The sequence below is a fragment of the Dipodomys spectabilis genome, unplaced genomic scaffold (assembly GCF_019054845.1).
Source record: "Dipodomys spectabilis isolate Male_0828 unplaced genomic scaffold, ASM1905484v1 ptg000096l, whole genome shotgun sequence".
Lineage (NCBI taxonomy): Eukaryota > Metazoa > Chordata > Mammalia > Rodentia > Heteromyidae > Dipodomys > Dipodomys spectabilis.
This window is the reverse complement of record NW_024870773.1, coordinates 16,864,575-16,885,979: the sequence shown is the minus strand read 5'-3', so window position 1 is coordinate 16,885,979 and position 21,405 is coordinate 16,864,575. Positions and strand designations below refer to the sequence as shown.

The following is a 21,405-nucleotide window of genomic DNA, read 5'->3' as shown; positions in this document are numbered from 1 at the left end:
ATCTCAGCCTTCTGAGTAGCTAGGATTACAGGCGTGAGCCACCAGCACCCAGCTTGGCCTGATATATTTTTGAGGAACATTTATATTTTTAAAAAAGGGGAAGGAGAGGAAACAGTTTATCAGACTTGACACTGGTTTATCCATGTCACATTTACATTCATTCTTGTGTCACATTTTCTTTCCAGGCGCCTCAGTACTGGAGACTGAATCCAGGCCTACGGCCGTGCACATGCTAGCCAAGTACTCTACAACGGAGCATATCCCCAACCCTAGTTACTTTCTTTTGTACAAGCCAGTCTCAAACTCAGGATCCTTTGCTTCAGCCTCCTGAGTAATGAGGGTTACAGGCAGGCACCATCAAGTTCAATTCAGTGTTTCATTTTCTGATAAAAAGTTATAATGGGAAATCTGACATATATGTATGTATGCATGTATTTCTTTACAGTGCTTCAGGTCAGCATTGAGCTGTGACAGTAAGCCTGTGGGCTTGTCCTATCTATCAGCACATGACAGGCAAGAGAGGAAAGGGTAGAGACAGGGGTGGGAGACTGGCCAGCCCCCTCAATTCTCAGGTGGGGGTGCAGGGGTGGGGAATTGGGGGGGAGGTGGCCTTAGAATTGTGAAATCCAGAGGGGAGGGGCTAATGGCTTTCCCAGGAGAGGGTTTGATGTCCTTCCAACACAGGAGCCAGCAAGGGCTGTGGGGCAAGGGAAGCAGCCTTGGAGGGAGCTAGGACAAGATCTGTAGATCCTAGAAATGCACTTGGTGATAGATGGCACATATCCTGCTTGTGGTCCCTCCCCCCATTGTCCTCTCTGTTTTTCCTAAGTCATGGGGGTGGGCGTGGGGCATCCCCAAGGAGCCTCAGCCTTGGCAAGGAAGGCGAGTTTTTCAGGCTGCAGCTTGCAGGGTTGGGAAGAGGTTGATAGGGTTCTTTTCCTCACCCTGTGTTTCTTCTTGCCCAGCTGGTTTTGTGACAAAAGCGCTGAGTGTCAATGCCAGCCAGTGCATCTCCTCTGCTCGTGGCCTTAAGCTGTTCCTATCAACTCCTAAGCATCTCACCTGCGGCCTTGCTACTCCAGATTAAACATCTGAAAGTCACTTAAATAGCCTAGGAGAAAGATGCTTATAGATTAGGTGTGGGGGTAGATTGGGCCCAAAGATTTTCTTGTGATTTATTTTCTAGCCTGCTGGCTTGCTCATTCATGTCAACCCGAGGGCTGCAATAGATTGTATTGTTTCTAGGCTGCGTGGACGAAACCCATTTCATTGTAGGATGTTCGGTTTGGGGGTTCTGGTCATGGCTATGTCTACAGCTGCTGGAGGTTGTCCTAAGGATGTGAGAGGCTCAGGCAGGTGAACCAGGATTCTGTGATCTTGAGCAATACCCCTAGACAGGAAGGTAAGGTGAATAGCAGCCAGGAATTTAGGAGCGGCGTATTTAGAAACACAGTACCAACTTCTTTGTCTTAACCCTAGCGCACCTTCGTGAGCTGCAGTATTAACACAAGGAGAAAAAACAAAGAGAGCAAGAGCATCTTTCTCCATCTGACCTTGCCTGCAGGCCCCAAATAATTAGGATGAGAAAGGCCATCATAAACAAACGAACAAAAAGACCTGTATCCTAAAAAGACCTGTATTCCTAAGGAAGCAAGTGTTTGAAAAAATGGCTCTTCCTGGCACAACATGCTTATCTCAAAGGATAAACATCTGTGCCAGGATGCATTCTTTATCTTGAGGAGAAATACCAGTTTTCATATACATGGCAAAATGCATTCTTTCCTAAAAGGAATACCATGATGGGCACATAGCTCATGTACAGGCAGTCTCACTCAGGCCTCTGAGCTCAAGCGGTAAAAGTGTAACACCAAGAGTGAGTAAAGAAAAACGCTTATGGGCATAACTTTAAGTCAGACCCTGCCTTTATCATATAAATCACCCGGATGTCCAAGAGCCTCATCTCTCTCCCTTTGAGGCATCCACACTCTGTTAGTGTGGTCTTGTCTTTCTGTCATGTCTGCTTGCCTGCTTGTTTCCCCAATAAAGCTTCACCAAGTTTTCTTACCATTATGGCATGTCCAGAGAGTCATTCTGACTGAAGTTTCAAGGGCCCTAAGTGAAGAGCCACTAGTTTCTCAGGGAAAGGTCACAAACCCTCACCTGCATCTGGGGACACCCGCACCTCCAGATCTTACCTCTCCCCCTAGCAAGAAGATGGACTCTCCAAGTATAGATCCTGGGTTGGCAACATATCCTTATTCCCAGGCTTACTCCCACTTACAGAATCTCTGGGGGAGGCCCAGCACTGATCCTTTCCACAGTGTCTGCCAAATGGCTCTGCTGCAGCCTGGGACGAACCCAGGTGGCGTGGGGCTAGACTCCCCGGGACTGAATATAGGAGGCAAATGAGCTGCTAGGCCCAGGCTCTTATCTGAGGCTCAACTTTAATGATGGCTAGGGAAAGCCATTGTCTGTTTTGTCTAAAAGACAAACAGGGTGTTGGCTTTGGCTCCCTCCTCAGCCTTTCAGCAGGAGGCTGGGAGTGGCTGTAATTCCAGGCAGGGGTCTCAGGGTTTGAATGGCATTCATTCTCTTTGATATAAGAAGAAGGACTTTTGCTGAGATCCCACTCACACAGACTTCTAAGCCTTGCAAAGAAGGACCTTTTGCCGGAAACACTTTAGGAGAATCCCAGGCAGCCTTGGGATTAGAGTAAAACCCCATGGTGTTGGCAGAGGCAGCTCAGGTTTTGTGGGGCCTGGAGCTTATGGTTTTGGTGACCAACAGTGTGCAGAAGTGCACGAGACTTGACAAAACATAAGATGTAAACACACCCTTAGTGCCCTGCCCCCAACTTAGTTGTCTCTAGCTGTTCCCTGAGCTCTGGGCAGGAAGGACAGGTACCCTACCAGAATTCTTTCCATGGAGGCTTTGTCCTGGCTAGGATTGTATGGCACCAGCCATGGAGCCAACCAGATAACTCTGAGCTTCCCTTCCTCCCTTTTCTCTTTCTGATTTGCTATTGTTGTTGCAGCTGTTTTAATGACCCTGGAAGAGGAGGGAGGAGGAGACCTTCTTTGCTCAGAGGCAAAGTGATACAACACCCACGCCAATCAGGTTTTAGCCACCTGGTATGTGCAGTACTCTTCATTGGTTATACTTTTCTCATGTTTAAACACAATCGTACTGTACTCTCCCAATCTCTCTCTTCTCTTTCTCTCCTCTCTCTCTCTCTCTTTCTGTCTCTTACTGTCTCTCGCTGTCTCTCTCTCCCCTTCCTTGAGCTACTCCCTGTCATTTCAGCAAGTGGCATTTTCTCTTGAAGCCAGCCAGATCTGTAATCTCAGATCTGTCTGTGTGTCCCCATATCTAATGACAAAATGACCCGTCACAGGCTCACAGAAATCATCAGCAGAGCTGGATCTCCAGACTTGCGGTGAGAAAGGGTGTTTATCATCCTACTGTACCCAGAGACAACAGTAGTCTCTACCTGTCAAATCCCAAGAAGTTCTTGGCAAGAGAATGTAGCATCTCTTAGCACCATGATTGTGGATGCCAGTCCTACCTCGGTACAATCCCTGCTTTATGGAGGAGAATGATGGAAGGGGTGACATGAATCAAGACGTACTGCACTCACAAGTTGACGTGCTGGAATTGAACCCCTTTGTATGTCTACTTAAAGATAGTAATCAGATATTTTAAGTAATCCCTGCTTAAGAATGCAGAAGTGAACCTCACTTTCTGTCCTTGGAGCTGACATTCCTGATGACTGGGGCAGCATTCTGAAAGGATCTGGGGATGACTTGGGAGATTTCTGTGCTCCCAGAAGCTCGTCCCACATGGTGGAGTCATGCAGATCCTCTCCACTAGCTCTTGGATACTTCCAGACATTTTTCTTATCCACCCATGCAGTCCTTCTACTTCTAGAGCTAGCTTTTGGAGCCACCATTATCTCTACTGCACAGGGATCCAACTGGGGTTGAACTCATCAGCAAGACTCCACCCACCGTCCTCCAGGAGGGGGCGGGCCCTACCTGAGGACAGCAGGCTCCCGCTGCTGCCGCTGATTATCTTCCCCTTGCTCCCCATGTGGGCCAGCTTCGAGGTCTTCAGTGTCCCGGTTTCTGTGAGGTCGATGGCAATCTCGCTCAGACTTCGTGCCGCATGGATCTTGGACTGGAATGGAAAGGTAAACAGTCATCTCAAAAGGGATTAGAAAGCACTCATCTGCTGGTCCTAGATTTCAGCAGGTCTGCAACCCTCTGGCCCAAACTATGCTAATCACCAAAACTCTTCGTGGGAGCAGAGTTGGCACAGGAGTTGCTCAAATGATGGAATTCCTCTGCCTATGGTTTTGTAAGCTGTGGAAGTACATGGGAAGCTGGGCCCACTGATTCATGACTTACTCCCAGCCACTAAGAAGTAGAGGCTAAAGAACTGTGGTCTGAGCCGGGCACCGGTGGCTCACGCCTATACTCAGGAGGCTGAGATATGAGGATCTCTCGGTTCAAAGCCAGCCCAGGCAGGAACATCCGTGAGACTCTGATCTCCAATAAACCACTAGAAAACCGGAAGTGGTGCTGTGGCTCAAGCGGTAGAGCACTCACATTGAGCTGAAGAGCATAGGGGCAGCGCCCAGGCCCAGAGTTCAAGCCCCACGACCGACCAAAACAAAAAAAAAGAACTGTGGTCTGAGGCTGGCCTGGATAAATGTATGAGACAGGATCTGAAAAACAACTAAGGCGTGACTAGGGAGTGTCATGAAGATGATTAGTGGTAAAGCGCTGAGTTCATACCCCAGGAGCAGACACATACACATATACAAAGAAAGGAAGGAAGAAAGGAAGGAAGGAAGAAAGAAAGAGAGGCAGACAGGGAGAAAGAAAGAAAGAAAGGCAGGCAGACAGACAGGAAGGAAGATCGAAATGGGCAACCATCCATCAGAGCTCACGCCTGTAAGCATTAGAGACCCTGGAGGCTGAGATGTGAAGATCGCAGTTCAAAGCCAACCCAAGCAGGAAAGTCCCTGAGACTCTTTCTAATTAACCACCAAAAAGCCAGAAGTAGAGCTGTGGCTCAAGTGGCAGAGTTACCCTTGAGTGAAAAAAACTAAGGGACAGTGCCCATACCCTGAGTTCAAGCCCTAGTCCAGCGTGTGTGTGTGTGTGTGTGTGTGTGTGTGTGTGTGTGTGTGTGTGTGTGTGTGTGTGTGTGTGTGAATCACGGGCTTAATCTCACTGAGTCTCATTATACATATGTAAACCAGGAAACAACCACCTACCATGGGGGTGGGGGGAGCTGGAGCTGGGTCAGGGACATAGAATGCCTACAAAGCATCCTCTCTGCTTTTCCTACCCCTCTCCCCCCTTGCTTTTCCACCTGACACACGGCAATCAATGACAACCTGTGACTATAATGATTGTGAGCTTAAAAAGGAAAAGGAATTTCCAGCTTTCTAAATGACACGGGAGATTTAGGAAACAAATACATGAAAATTTAATGAGTTTGTAAAGGATTAAAACCTCTTAAATTGTTAGCCTGATGACCAAGGGGAAATCTAAAGGATCAAGTCAACATCCTAGGCCTGTAACCATGGTGTATTATGGATAGAAGCTTCTGGAACTGTTGATTTGGATACTTGGGTCCTACAAAAAGCATCTGCCATGGACTTTGCGTCTATTTTGATACCTGAATATATGCTCCAAAGTCTTCCTATCAAACTCTACTCAGTACAGAGATTAATTGGCTGTATTTGGCGAACAGTCACAGCAGTTAATAATCAGAAAATACTGTATGCACAGTACCATCTCTGAACATGCCTTTTTTTTTTTTTTTAAAGCAAAGCTATCTTATCTGCCTTACCACCTTCACATTGAAAATACATTGCATTTCCTCCATGCATTGCTCATTTGGTTATTTTTGTCATTGTTCGGGAAATCAGCTTTTCCTATACCATGAATTTCAGTCAACCACTTCTATAACCCACACATTTGCTCTTCTTTTCCTCTCTCTGGGGCCTTTAACTGTAGCATACAGGGATGGAGCCAGGTGAGGGTCATAATTGAGGTTTCCAGTTGCTCACTGTGCTGCTCTCGCCTGGCTGAGAAAGGTTAGGTCCTTCCACACCTGGAAGGCACTGAACAGGCAGATTCTGCAGGCTACGGAGGGGTGCAGACACCACTGCCCTCTCCCCCTGATTTATGCCTTCCTTTTGCACCTAGACACCCTCATTTGTCCTGAAGAGGCTGCCAGGGCCCCTTGAGGCCTTGCCCTTCCTCTGGCCTGATGTTGTTGTGGTGCCGGTGAATGACAACAACTTCCACCCTCCACTTCCGCCCTCTGCACACTTCTTCCGGTTAACAAGACTCTTGTTGGTCAGAGGAAACACTGAGGCATGTTGGGTATTTACCTGGTATGAACTGTCTTCCTTCTCCTCTCTCTTTGCCATTGGTCCTCCCTCAGCTAAGGCCTTCTTTCTGACCTCAATTTTTCTTCCTTGCCTTCAGAACCAGCTCACCGTCCTCAGGTTAGGGTCCCCTTCTTCATAATACAATCTCAGCTGCTAGGCCTTGCAGGATTGTGGCTTGATGCAGAAGGCAGGAAAAGGCTTTCTTTCTCAGCCTATCTACAATATCCATCTGGTTGTGCTTTATCCCCCAAGCAAGCAGAGCAAGCCCAATCCATTACTTCCTTTCTTTCTGCAAGACTCTTTCCCAAGACCGGTGTTTCCATACAAAGAAGCCCACACTTACATAGTTATGTAGCAATAACTTATAATAAGTCCTGGACCGATGTAACATAGTGGCAAGGGCCAGGCTCTGAAGTCCGAAAGACCCAGATTGGATTCCTGACTCTTTCCAATCAATCACCATCAGATTTTAATCCTTGACCTCTCTGGTCCTCAGATTCCTGTTTGTAATATGGAGATCTTAAAGCCCACATCACAGAGTTGGGATACAGAGTAAGTTAGATGGTATGTGTCAAAGCCATGGCAATAGGACTAAGATATAAATTAGGGCCTGGAAGTAATTTGCTAAATAAGGTTAGATGGATGGCTTGACCTGGTATTTTAAGGATCTCATTAATCACATGGAAAACCAGTTCTCTAACCTCCCCCTTTTAATCCTGCTACACTCCAGTCTCACAGGCAGAAAATAATATGGGAGAGGGAACAACAGATAACCCATTTAAAGATTCTAGATTCTTAGAAGTTTCTAGAACTTTCTAGAATGGAACTATCATAATGACGCAACAGATTCTGTAGAGGGAGAGAAACAAGAAGAAAATGAACACTGTCTGGGAGATTCTCTCTTTGCAAAGTATCGTCTCTGGGCCAACCCAAAAGAACTGAGGGTAGAACCATAAACTGCTGAATGTCTTGCTTTGAGAGTCTTGTCCTTAAATATCATCTTGTCACTGATGATTCTGTAGGTCAGGCTTTCTTTTCTTTTTTCTTTTTGGGTACGTCGTGGGGCCTGGACTCTAGGCCTGGGCGCTGTCCCTCAGCTCTTCAGCTCAAGGCTAGTGCTCTACCACTTGAGCCACAGTGCCACTTTCAGCTTTTTTTTCTGCTTATGTGGTGCTGAGGAATCGAACCCAGGGCCTCAAGCATGCAAGGCAAGCGCTCTACCACTGAGCCACCTTCCCAGCCCTGGGCTTTCTTTTCTTTATCGTGTTTATAACTCTTCTTTTGATTCTAGATGGAATGAATACTAGCTGACTGGATTGGGGAAAAGAGAGAAAAAGAAAAGCTTAAGAAGACTTAGAAAAGATTAAGGAGGAGGAAAGATGTTTGCCTTGGAACTCAAGCTCTACTCTGAGTTCAGAAGAAAAGTGTCTGATGTCTCTAAACAATTTAAGCTTTCAAACATTTTCCTCTGAAGTCTTACAAACATTTCTTGGCTCTGGGCTGCCAGAGTTGCTGGGATCCTGCTGACAACATTTCTGATCTTGAGGGTCAGCATATATAAGTTACCAATTATAATTAGTAACTGCATCGCCTCTCCTACGGAATGAGCCACAGGAAACCGGTCAGTACAACAGCCTCCCTTCCACTCTGCCTTTGATGTTTGATAGTGGAAGGATCTCTTTATGTACACATGTAGGGTGATGATGAATAAAGAGTAGGGAAGAGGGAGAGGGAGAAGGAGAGGGAGGTGAGGGCGTGGGGGGGCGGGGGGGGGGTGGGAAGGGAGGAGAGGGAGACAGAGGAGTTTTCCTAAATGGTTTTTGGTGACCTGAACGTCAGGGCAGCCCATGTGCTGTCTTGGTAGCCCCGCCCTCGCTGACTCAAGCCACTAGACCACACTTGTCTCTGGTGTTGATAAACATCACTTGGGAGGCCTGAGCTTTGCTGAAGCACTTCAGAGAAAGGAATGGTTGGCACCATCCCATACAGTAGAGTGTGAAGCCAAGCCAAGATGCCAGCCCACACGGACTGTCCAGACATATTTAAAGCTATTTTTTTTTTCCATCTCAAGCCCGTCAGTTATCACTCACTCCAAAGCCACACAGCCCACCAGAGACAGATCACTAGTCATGGATCCCTTCTTCAGTGAAGAATGAAGTTGCAAAGACGAAAGGTGTTATGTAATTCCTACAAGGAATTAATGTCATCGTCTTTGATGTAATGTGGGGTCTTTGAGAGAATTTAAACTTGAAGAAAGCATTGGGCAGGATACAGTAAATTAGACTAATTAGTGTGTTAATAAAAGACAGCACAATTTCACAAACATTGTGTCATTTGTCCAGCTACTGATTTAGGTCAGAGGGTTCCTTTCCCATTCGCTAGTTAGGAAAAACACATATGAATATATAAAACACCTGTTCAAAGTCAGGTGGGGGGACAGCTCACATCTGTAATCCTAGCTACTCAGGAGGCTGAGACCTGAGGATCACAGTATGAAGCCAGCTTGGGCAGGAAAGTCTGTGAGACTCTTATCTCTGAGTAGCTACCAAAAAAGTTGGAGGTGGACCTGTGCCTCAAGTGTTAGATCACTAGCCCTGAGCAAATCAGCTGAATTCAAGCCCCAGGATTGGTACATGTGTACATTATGCACACCCCTCCTCCCACAAAACCTGTCAAAGGTCATGGAGCTAGAAAACAGAGCTGTCTAATATTCAAGTAGGGAAATTTGGTCCTCCACTGTCTCTGAGGTTGAAGAGTTGGTTCCTAGGAGTAAAGCAAGAGTTCTAGAACATTCTTGACTGTGCAAGGATTTCTGGGGAGAAATTCTATTCCCGTTGGAAATGGGGAACTTTTCTTCTGTCCCCCAGGGTACTGAGCATGACAGCTGAGATCTTAATGCTCTAGGCATTTGATTTTATTTCTTAAAAGATGCTTGTTTGTTAAGTGATTTAGGATGGCTTCATTCTGAGATTCGCTTGCTATGCTAGCAGCTGACCTTGAAACCCGCTGGGCAATGCTGCCCAGGTATGGGCCATATCTGAAGGGGGGTGGGGGCTAAAGGACCCCAAGAACAGGCTGTGTGAGACAGCCAGGACCTCCAACTGACGGAAGGGCATACCTTCCTCTAGTTGAAATGTGCTACATATTTTTCCCCTTTTCAGATTCTGATATCAATGTATGGTTGTGTGTGTGTGTTCAAGAGGAATTGGCAGTGGGGTTCAAGACATTTTCCTAATCCTCCATTTTTTGCCACCCATTGCCGAACCACATATGGGGTGCATCAACTTTTAAAGGTGGTGACCTCTAACTCTCAGCCCGGGAGAGCCGGGTGCTGCCCCCTCATCCCCCCCCCCCCCCCCCCCCGCACTGTCTCAAAGCCTGAGCCAGACCCTTCGGCCCTGTTTCTTTCCATCTAATTGAGCTTTACACTTTTGTGTACGGGGCCACCAACCACCAGGAGAGTTACAGATAGTCCCATAATTCCTACCACTAAAATATTCCCCCTGGGGCACAGTCACCCCAGAAAGTAACCAAAAAGAAAAAAAAAACAATCAGGAAGAAGACTTAGAACAGGAAACAGTATTTGACAAAGGAGCTAGTGATTGTCACCGGAACTCGGGGGGGGGGGGGTGCTTCATCCCTCCCAACAATTTCTCTTGCTCTTTTCTTCTGATCCCCTGCCCTGACTTGACCCCAACTCCTTCCAAGAAAAAGAAAAGCCCATAATAAAAGAAAACAAGGCAGAACAGAAAGAGCCCAAGAGGGCACTGATCTAGTGGCCTTGGTGCAGTCAGAACAGAGTTCTCAGCCAGCTCCTGAGAAAGAGCCCAAGGGGAAAGGAAACCCCCATGGGTGTGTGTGTGGGGGGGGGGACCCACTCAGCAGGAGGCCAAGGCTGGTGTTCCCACCAGCAGGATGCTGGGACTAGTGCAGAGTCACCTGAGTGGGAGTGGCCTACAGGGGGCTGGAAGGGGAGGAGGGGAGGCCAGGTGGAGTAAGAGGGGGCAGAGTGTTGACATAAGCCCTATGTGAACCAGGGACACGTCATTCTCCCACCCACCCACAAACACAGCCCTGTGTCTGGGCTGGGGGTGGTAGGTGAATCTTCCTGGACAGATGGCTCTTTCCCAATGCCTGAGGCTCTGGCTCTACCAGAGGGAAACAGGGCTGCTACGTGTGTGTGTATGTGTGTGTGCACGCGCGCTTTTGCTTTTCCAGTTTTGCATTTTTAGAAATGAAGTTGGCAGTTGGAAAAGCCTGGAGGGTTTTCACAGCAATTAACCTAAACAGTTAAGTGGTGTCTATGAGTTAAGAATAGTTAACTCTTTTTTAAAAAAAATGCTTTTTGTTCAAAAACAAAACAATATCCCAGTGTTTAAACAACCAGTAGGGCTCCATTTGGAAGGTCTGCTCCTCAGAGTGTCTTCTGAATTCCCAAAGCAGGCTGGGAATTCTTCCCTTGGGCTCTGCCTGCTTGGAGCAGGCTGCTTGAGTAGCCACAATGGTAGCAGAGCCAGAGCCCCAAACCAGGTAGCAATGGACTTGCCCTCTCTTAAAGAGGAATCGGCCTTTTCCCCTCCCACCTGAAGCCCCAAGAGGCAAGTGCCTACCTGTACAAGACTCAGGCCAAAGACAGGGCACCTCCCTCTCCACCCATCCAATTCCCACCCCTAAACTTCTGCCCCCAGGCCAGCTCCCAAATCTGCGCACTTACCTTACTCTGCTTTCTGTCCAGATAGAACTGGTGCTGGCTAATTGCCATCGCCCAAATGGACTTGATCAACGCCGGGCACGCATACCACGTGTGTACTGCAATGCCACTGTGTCCGAAGGTCCTCCTTGTCACCGAAGCCCTATGAAAGTGAGAGTCATTAGTTTTTATGTTGATCAGGGTGGGCAAAGTTGCTCGTCGAATAGCTTTTATAGGAGAACCATGGGGTCCTAAAAGCCCTGGTATGAAGGGGACAGAGGAACTCACAGACACGTGTGCGCTCACACACACTCACAAACAGATTCAGGCACACAGGCACATGTGTGTGACTGACTTCTTAGGGCTCTGAAAGTTTCTTCCTGCTCTGGGATAAGACAGATCTTTGTAGGCTGGAGGACTTCCTGATCTTCAGCTCCTCCCTCGGGCGAAGGCAAACCTCAAAGGTGAAAAGCTCTCCGCGAATCAGGTAAACGCTGCCTCTGGTGAAGATGAGTAGAATTCTTCCCTGGGGGCCACAGGTCACAGCATCTGAAGATAACTAGACTTATATCAGTCTACCTCAACAGTCCAAGTAGATTCAAGGGGCAAGGAGGCTTGGAGAGTCAAGACACAGAGAGAGGAAGGAAGGAGGAAGGCAGAGAGGAAGAAGCTGATCAGTTCCCCTGGCCACTGTGTAGACGTTTATATGCCTAAAGAGAATACACATGTGTGAAGTAGAGAGGTGCAATCAAGAGTTTTAAAATGAAGACAAAGCTCCGATCCCAACACAATTCACATGTTAATGGAGTTTTGGAGAAAAAGAGCTATGTGGTCATATTCTCAGTGAGGTATATTTTATATGATTGGGAGATAAAAATCTGAGAACAAATGAAACCTGAGAATGTGTCCTGGTATGTGTGTGTGTGTGTGTGTGTTGTGTGTGTGTGTATGTGTGTGTGTGTGTGTGTGTGAGAGAGAGAAAGAGAGAGAGAGAGAGAGAGAGAGAGAGAGGAGTTCATGTGAGGTATGAGGGAGACAGATGATGCAGGTTGGGTGGGACTGGGGTATCTGATCTGTATGTCAAAAGTAAGGTTCATGCTGGGAGCCGGTGGCTCACGCCTGTTATCCTAGCTACTCAGGAGGCTGAGATCTGAGGATCTCAGCACAAAGCTATCCCAGTTAGACAAACGCAAGAGAATCTTATCTCCAATTGACCAGCAAAAAACTGGAAGTGGGAGCAGGCTCAAGTAGCAGAGCTCCAAGCTTAAGCAGAAAAAGCTAAGGGACAACACTCAAATCTTGAATTCAAGCCCTCGTACCCACACGAGAAGAGGAGGAAGAAAAAGAGATGTATGGTTTCAAGAGGAAGATAGGTAATGAAGCATAAGATTTGTGAATAACAGCATTGCCCCTCCCCACTCATAGCCCATTTTTTTCCCCTCGTCTAAAACTTAAAACACTTCCGGCTTCTTCATACCTGCTTCTAAGAAGAAATTCAAATCTGGTGATTAGAAACCTGATACTAAGCAGGGCTTTCCTCTCTTGAGTTCAAACAAAAGTTAAGGGAAAGTGTGTACGGTGGGAACGAGTAGAGAGGAGGGGGGAGAAGGAGGCCTCTCCCTTCCCCACCAGGTCTCTGTAGTTTTGAACATTGTGACCTGAGGTAAAGATTGGTTTCTAGGGCAACTGCTAGAGTTGGGAATAAATATATATTTTTTTCCAGAAAAACTGAAGGAGATTTAGAAAGAGGAATTATAAAGGGGGGGGTGGTGGTGAGGATAGTGGTTAGCACTGGGTGCTGCTGGCTTTTAGGTAATACAAGTGACAAAAGGTTAAGTGGCTCCCCGGATCCATCTAAATCAGATTCTGCCAGACGTCTCTCCTCCTCCATTAGTGAGTTATCTCCTCGACTCAATCTCCATTTTCAGGCCCTTCCCACCTCACTGACTTGCCTATTGTTGCCAAATCTTGGAAATGAAGTAGGGTTTGCCCTATTTCAGCTCTATTAGAGACTGGTAGAAGCTGAGGTGGGTTAGGAGAGTCAGGCTGTGTAGATGGACGAAGTCTACTGCACATCGGGTGCCCCGTGGGTCCTCACAAGCACCCTTGACCCCGAGTGATGTTGCTGTCATTGTGGGCTCCCACCAATGACATCATTACCTGATTCTACCTGGCATTTCCCAGCTGTGAACAGCTCTCTCCCTGGCTTGGAGGAGGGAAGGTCAACATCAAGGTAAAGTTAATTAGATGAACCTCCCTGTTCCCAATAAGCAAGGCAGCAAGCAACAGGGAGACCAATGCCACATTAAAAACTCCACCGGCCCACGAGAGGGGAATTAGTAGGTGGAAAGAACTAGTGGGTGGCTCTGCCATGTAACTAGCTGGCTTGAGACAATTCCTTCTCTTTGGACATCCAGAGTCTTTTCCTTCCAGCTGAAGCTAGTGTGGGCCTCATCTGCTTTCCTGCTCATCTCTGGGAAAAAGAAACATGGTGGACTGAGGACTACTTTCCTCAGAGGAGCTGGCCATACTCCAAGCTCAGCAAGCCACCTGTGGGTCCTCTCCTCCTGTCTGTTTTAGGACTTCAGATGAGGAAGGACATTCCTGCCTGGTGTCCTGAGCTGCCTTCGAGCCCACATCCTGGCTTTAATCCTAGTTACCCTTTGAGGTTCAGCTCAGATTTTCTTCTCAGGAAGCCCCTCTGGACCAGCTGGTCTTGCTTTGGCATCTGTATCCCCTAGCACTTAGGGTTTATGCTATCTGGCACTCAGCCTTGAGTTACAGTGGAGCAGACCTCTGGGTTCAAAACCTGTCTGTACTGTGTACTGGCTGTTTACAACCTACAGTGGGTTACTATACCTTCTGTGCCTCAGTTTCCCACACATAGAGCGGGAATAACAATAGGACCCACTGAAGGAATGTGTATGTTTAGACTGGTGTCTTCAGAGGGCCCCTCAATTCCCCCCAAAAGTGTCAGCTCCTTCTTCTACCTGTCACCCCAACTCTGCTAAAAGTTCTTCAAGGAAGAGGACCTGCCTTGGTGTTTCCCTTGTACCCTACCACCACAAGCCCAGTGTCCAAACAGAAGCTTCCCCGAACATATGGGATAGATTCCTTTTGTTTTAATAAGCGAAAGCCCAGTTAGTGGTAAGGTTTGAGGTTGGATGCTTTTCTCTATCTCTGGATCTTGGGGAAAAGAAGGAAATTTATACTGCATTGCTGATAGGGATGATAATGCACAGAGTGAGTGCATGTGTACACACAGACACACACATAGAGGCTTAAAATGATTTGTCCAAGGTGCTCTCTGAGAGAGCAGAATTCCCAGCAGAGGACAAGCATGGAAAATAATATTTATTTATTCAATTTTCTCTGGCATCTGACCCATTCATTTCACTCTTAGATTTTCCTTGACTCTCACATGGTGGTGAAGAATCTGCTATGATAGAGTTCACCTCGAAAAACAGCCCTGCGTTTCTTGTTGGCTGAGTTCTTTTTGGAGAACCCCTCTCCCTGTGGGGCTGTGCAGATGGACTGGCCTGTATTCGGCAAGACCCTGAAAACCACTAGCTATCCTTTTGTTCAAGACTCCTGCTTGCACCTCACTTCAGGCACAGGTATCCTGTAGAATGTTCTCCAGTTGCTAGTCCCACAGGTACTGTGGGGGCAGGGATAAGCTGTGGCCTAGAGAGGCTGCTCCGTGCAGATTACAGGGCAAGGTAAGCTGTACACGATCCCCAGGAGTTATCACCAGCTGCAGGAACCCAGGCAGCCGCACCCCCCCCCCCCCCCAGCCCTGTCATGGGTACGACATGTCTTCCAGTCCCCAGCGCTCCCTGGGAGGCACGGCAGCTTGTCTCATGGAATCAGAGCCAAGAGTGCAGTGGCATTCATGTCAGCTCTTCCTCTCAGTCTGCAACTGGGTATCACCCATCCCTAAAGGTTCATTTTGGATTTTCTGGAGCGGCAGAACTTTGGACTGTCTCCCCAGGCTACTCTGCCAATGTGCTTCTTCTGCCTTCCTTCTCAGGTGTCAGCCTGGTTCTAAGTAATTCTGTGGCTGTTTGGGGCCTGCCAGCAGACAAAGAGGAAAAGCAGAGGGCAAATGTTGCCCCGGACCCCTTCCACGCCCGACTCTGCATTCCAAACTTATTGTCTGGCACTGGACTTGAAACACGGATTTTTCACCCTGTGTTCTCTGGAGGGAAAAACAATGGTGCGTCTGTACACGCAGTCACCACGCTCACATCCTAAGAGTACAACTGCCAGAAGAAAACAATGGCTTTAGTGACAAATTCCTTTTAGTGTCAACTGTCCTGCTTGAAATCCTCTCCTACTCTGAGCAGCTCTGATGAGCAAGCTTTTTTGGCCTGCTCTTTGGGACAGCTTCCCAGAGGGACTGAGCCACTGCCCAGGGGAACTTGGTATTTGTTCCAAAGTGCCACCGACATTCTTGCTAAGTCCCCTGGCGTGCAAAGACACACATATGCAGAGAGCAAGTAGGATGAAGCCAGAGTTTGGAATCGCTAATCACACACACACACACACACACACACACACACACACACACACACACACACACACACACACAGCATTTATCAACATAAAGCTTTACCTTCTGACTTGAACTCTGTCCTCCAAGGTTCCCCAATCCCTCCCTCTCCTCCCCCTCCACCCTCCTCTCAAACTGAACAAGGATCCCACAGGCACAACCATCATCATCATCATCATCGTATCAATGGCATGCTCTACTGTGCTCTCGAGAACAAGGACTTTTTTTTTCAAGCTTACCTGCGTGGGTCATGGACTTCCACTGAAAACTTCTTTTCCCTGAAATACAGGTTTTCCAGCTGCCTCCACTGGAATATCTGGACAGAGAACAACGGGAGTTTAAATTCACCAGCGGCTCCTTCTTCAAGGCTTCACCTCCCACAGCTGGCAGCTTCCTTATCACAGCTGAGCCCGTGCAGTGGTGGGTGCCTCCTGCTCCGCTGGGGCATCCGCACACGCGCGCACACGCGCACACACGCGCGCACACACACAGAGCAACTCCGGGGTTCAAAATCCCGGGCAGCGTGGGTGTGGATTTCCCTGCAGATTTCTTCAGGGGAAACAAAAACAAGTTCTTTTTTCGAGTTGTCCTCCCGGTGCGCCTTTGTTGAGTGGTGTAGGACAGTTCCCAGCTCCGCAGACTTTTCCCTCCAAGGAGGGAGGAGGGGAGGGGGGAGGAGGGGGGCGGGAGCGTTGCGCCCACCCTCGCCGGGCGGAGGGCGGGCTGCGCCCCGGCGCTTCCTCCCCTCAAGTGCTGAAATGGGCAGGCGGTCAAATTCCCAGCCTCCCATCGGGGACTCCACTTCCTGCCGCTAATGTGCTCTGGCCCGGGACGCGATCGCAGGCGCAGGGCGGAGGCTGCCGGGGGCGGGAAGGGTCGAGGAGGAGGGAGGTGGGGGGGTCCCCGGCCACCCCGCGATCCGCGCGCCCGCCGCGCTCGCCCTCGGCTTTGTGCAGCACAAAGAGAAGCCAGCGTTCTGCGGCCAGGGCCCGGAGGGACCCCGGCGCACAGACCCCACGCCCGGGGCGCTGGGAGGGCGCAGCGCGGCTGGGAGGCGGCTGCAAGTTGGAGATGTCCCAGGCGCCCCGGGACCCACGCTGGGTGAAAGTGAAAGCTGCCCGGCCCGCCGGGGACGTCGGTCCGTCCGTCCGTCCGGGAGGCCTGGGCAGAGGCTGCGCGCGCATCGGTATCCACTGGGACGGAGGCTGCATCCATCCCCCGCGGGGGGCTTAGCATGTGAGTGGGCCTTCCCCTGCCAGTGGCTGACCCCCCCCCCCCCACCGCCCCCGAGACCCCTTTCGAGAACTCCTGAGATCAGGGGCGTCTTTAGGGTCTCGTTCCAGAGCCCTGATGTGGGAGTCTGACCCTCTTCAGGCCTGTCTGCCCATGATTCCTCCACCATACAAACCACCTTCCTGGGGCTCATCAACTTTTCCCTCCCCCCCCCTCCCTCCCTCCCTCCCTCCCAGTCTCTCTCTCTCTCCCTCCCTCTTATATTGGGGGCTAAACTAAAGCCATGCCCCCAGTCCCATTTCACTCCCGTTAATCTGTTAAATAGAGTTTCACATTTGTTGCCCAAGACCAGCCTCAGACTAACGATCCTCCCAGTTTCCATCTGTGGAGTAGCTGGGATGACAGGGAACCACACCACCTGGCTTAGTGGGTGAGATGAGGTCTTGATAACTTGGTGCCCAGGGTTGCCTTTCAGCCACGTTCCTCCTGACCAGTTCCTCTTAAGTAACTGGGATCGCAGGTGTAACCACAGGGCCCAGCTTCTGTCAATCTTATCTGTCCAGGCCCAGAGTACTGGCAGTCAATACCCGACCAACGGATTTGCCATCGATGTAAAACTGGGACGGAATAAAAACCTGGTTTCTAGAGTGGCTACCTTCTTTTCTCTCCAAAGTTTCCCTGCTGCAACTTAAAATTATTTTCCCAGCATAAGCTCTAGGGAATTAGGGGCATCTACCGTCTCTTCTTGAGGAGCAACTTCATTTGTTCATGATTTTGAGTGCGGGTCATTCCAAAATAGAAACTTCTCTAATTTTTGTTTTTGTTTTGTTTTGTGGAAGGACGGTGAACTCAGGCCCCGGGCACTGTCCTTAAGTTTTCATGCTCAAGGCTAACTAGCATTCTACCACTTGAGCCACAGCTCCTCTTTCAGCATTTTTGGTGGTTAAGTGGAGATAGTTTCGTGGACCTTCCTGCCCGGGGCTGGCTGTGAACCTCCATCATCAGATCTCAGCCTCTTGAGTAGCTGGATTACATGTGAGCCACCCACCAAAGGAGAGCTGCTGAGAACAAATGACTCAAAGCCCAGACAGCTTTGTGTCCATGTTCCCTTGTAGAGGATTCACTTGTCTAATACATAGCCCTGTGTCCCTGGCTCCCCTTAGATGGATGTTCAAGTAACTATCCATCCTTCCATGGAAGCACCCCAACTTCCTCTCTGATCCCAAGTGCCAGGTATCTGGCTCCAGACACATAAACACCAGCACATAAACAAGGGGCTCTATGATGTCAGCCTCATGTCCTACAAGTCAGGTGTGGACCAGCCTGGCCAGGTGCTGGGGCTTTGATGCTTGACTGCTTGGATTGGGGCTTGCTGGCTTCCAAGTTGGTGGCTCTTGGGAGAAATGCAGCAGTGGTCCCATTAGCCTCAGTGTTCCCATTTGTGTAAGGGCAATCATGACCCTACTAAAAAGGATCTCAGCAGCAGCAGAACCTTAGCTCTTATTGGCATTAACACTCAACAGATTCAGACAATACTATCATCCCTGATTGCTCTTACTTCTTCCTGGCAAGTAATGACTCCAGAGCAACCAAAGAAATTGTCCTTGCATTTCCTATCTCCAAGTTATTTTTTTCTTCTTTGTGCCAGTACTAGGGCTTGAACTCAGGGCCAGGGCACTGTCCCTTAGCTTTATTGATCAAGGTTTATACTCTATCCTTTGAGCCATGTTTCCACTTCTGCCTTTTTAGTGATTAACTAGAAAGAAGAATTTCATGGACTTTCCTACTCAGGCTGTCTTTAAACCGCAACCCTCAGATTTCAGCCTCCTGAGTAGCTTAGGATTACAGGCGAGATCTGCCTACATACACTCAGGTTTAGTTCAGTCTTCATTTGAGCTTAAAAATTAGATAAAATATGTGCTGGAAATCTCTATGTGAGTATGCAGATTTATTCTTCCTACCCCATGCTATCTCCTCTTTAGATCTGAATAAAGGGGTGCCTGGCTGATACTCCCTCTTGAAGAGACTTTAAGCAAAGTGCAATTGGATATGACAGTCTGACCTAGTGAGGGACCTACCGCCCCTTCACTCAAAAAGCATATTCTGCTGCTGCCATCTTGAAAGTCTAAATATGTTGCTTTTGAATTTTGCACTGGCCAGGCAGCATGGGGCGTGTGTGTGTGTGTGTGTGTGTGTGTGTGTGTGTGTGTGTGTGTGTGTATAAGTCCACTCTTCCTTAGACATGCAGGGAGATTGGCCTCTCCTGCCACACCTGGCACCTGTGTGCCAGAGGTGTGCATGAGAGAGAAAAAAAAAACACCCATGTGTGCATTTCCTTTGAAGCCCACTCCCCGCCTGATAAAGAGCCCCAGAAACCAAATGCTCAGAAGGCTGGTTCCCTGGCAACGCCTCCTTCCCCAGCCCCTTGCAAAATAAAACACAAACCCAAGCCTTCACTCTAAGTGGTCCCTGATGTTGAGCTCTGTGTGGAAATTCGCGTGTCTGCCAAAGGGCCCATCTGGTCTTGCTGGGCTGCAGCCACTGAGGCTTTCCTGGGGAGGGTGTCTGCCTCTGGCCCCTGCTTCCCAGGCATGTCCCTAACATGATGTACTGTCTGCAAAAATTTTCTAACAGGGTGCAGAACAACCAATCCCCTGGATGTCTGCTTTAAGCATTCATTAATTCATTCATTGTTGTGTGCAAATGAAACAGGTGAATGAGTAAGTAGCTTTTCAGGATTGGATCGCTGTATGGGGACAGAGGGCTGAGGAGGACGTGTGGGAACACTTGTCCTCACTTAGGGGAGAGCGTGGAGCTGGGCGTGGAGGAGCAGGAGTGTAAGTGTAGTAAGACAGGGAGGGCACAAGCAATTGCTGCTGTCTGAGAGGGCCAGGTGTCACTTGCTCTAAAGATATGGTGCCCTTTATGGGGATCTGGCACATTTCTGTTCTATCAGCCCCTCAGCTGAGAGCCTTCTCCCACCAGCTCCTCAGCATTCCACTATGAGACAGACCGACCAAAGATAATAAGAAGCAATCCTAAGACACACCCCCCACCCCACACACACGTTTTTTTTTTTGGTGGCAGTATTGGGACTTGAACTCAGGGGTCTGGATATGTCCCTTAATTTTTCATTCAAGGTTAGTGCTCTACCCTTTGAGCCATGGCTCCACTTCTGGCTTTTTGGTGGTTAACTGGAAATAAGAGTCTCATGGACTTCCCTGCACCGGCTAGTTTTGAACCTTGATTCTCAGATCTCAGCCTCCCGAGTAGCTGGGATTATATGCACAGCCATTTGTGCGCAGCTCACCTCTAATGTAAATCGGGTAGGACGGGCTTTGAGTGGGCTGGCTTTGGGACAGACCCTCACCATTCGCGTCACTCCACAGAAGATTCCTGGGTTTGGCTACAGGGACACCTGCCACCACACATTGTCATTGGTACTTGTGACATTGAGTGTGTTCCCTTAGGATTTTATGTAACTCCTGTGGCCAATTATGCCCACGTAGCCGATTAAAAGCTCAACTATGCAGTTTTATCAATAAGCAAAGGCTATAGTAATTAATACCTATTCAAATCAAGGCCTTTCTAATGCGCTTCATCTAGGCATCTTTTTATAAAGCTCTGGATACATCATTTCTTTGATCATTTAATTTCCTCCAAGGAGAGTGAAGGGGAAATTTTCTCAAGGAAGAAAATGAAGCTAAGAGTCATGAGGGAAAAACTGCTCAGGGCCACACATGATAAGTGAAGGAGCCAGACACTGAAGTAAAGGGCACCTGGACCATTAATTACTCCAGCCTCTAACTATGCTGCTTGTCCCACGCCTCTGTCAATTAGTAGGAACAACTTTTGCTCACTAATGGGTGGTTAGCTTTACAAGTAGAGCGATTTTTAACAAACGAGCAACAATGTGACTGGAAGGAGGAAGCCAGAATCCCAAATCTTGTAAGTTATCCACAATGACTACTTTCTTCACAGACTGTCAACGTTAATGTTGGAGATCTAGCTTCCTCCACATACTTGTTTCAATATTCAGTAGCTTTCAGCCAAGGACTAAAAAAATGATAGGGTGAAAAATAATAGCCTGAGTGATTTGTGGCTTCACAGAAAATGAAAACTTCAAGCTGGGCACTGGTGGCTCACGCCTGTGATCCTAACTACTTAGGAGGCTGAAATGAGAGGATCCAGGTTCAAAGCCAACTTGGCTTTGAAAGTTCATGAGCCTCTCCAAAAAGCCAGAAGTGGAGCTGTGGCTCAAGGGGTAGGTAGTGTGTCAGACTTGAATGAAAAAGCTAAGGGACAGTACCCAAGCCTTGAGCTCAAGCCCTAGTACCAGCAATGAAACAAAATTTTTGAGAAACTCTTTGGAAGTGGTGTCACTGACATGGTTTTGTCTGTCACCATCATTGGGACCCTAGATTGAAGTTCTTAGCTTCTGACCTAGACTTGCTGGGACTCTCAATGTGGCCCTCTAGGTTCCCAAGATGAAGTTCAGTGTCCTCAAGGATAAAACAGAAG

The 21,405-nt window shown here is 48.5% G+C and overlaps 1 protein-coding gene across 1 annotated transcript in view; it reads right to left on the bottom strand.

Moving 5' to 3' along the window:
* Frmd4a (FERM domain containing 4A) overlaps positions 1 to 21,405 on the bottom strand; it is a 194,090-nt gene that overhangs the window by 36,855 nt on the left and 135,830 nt on the right. Inside the window, exons 12-14 of the mRNA XM_042686012.1 lie at positions 15,891 to 15,967; positions 11,124 to 11,262; positions 4,035 to 4,176 (exon numbers count right to left, since the gene is read on the bottom strand). Coding sequence (XP_042541946.1) covers positions 4,035 to 4,176; positions 11,124 to 11,262; positions 15,891 to 15,967 — 358 coding nt within the window. The remainder of the gene's footprint in view (positions 1 to 4,034; positions 4,177 to 11,123; positions 11,263 to 15,890; positions 15,968 to 21,405) is intronic.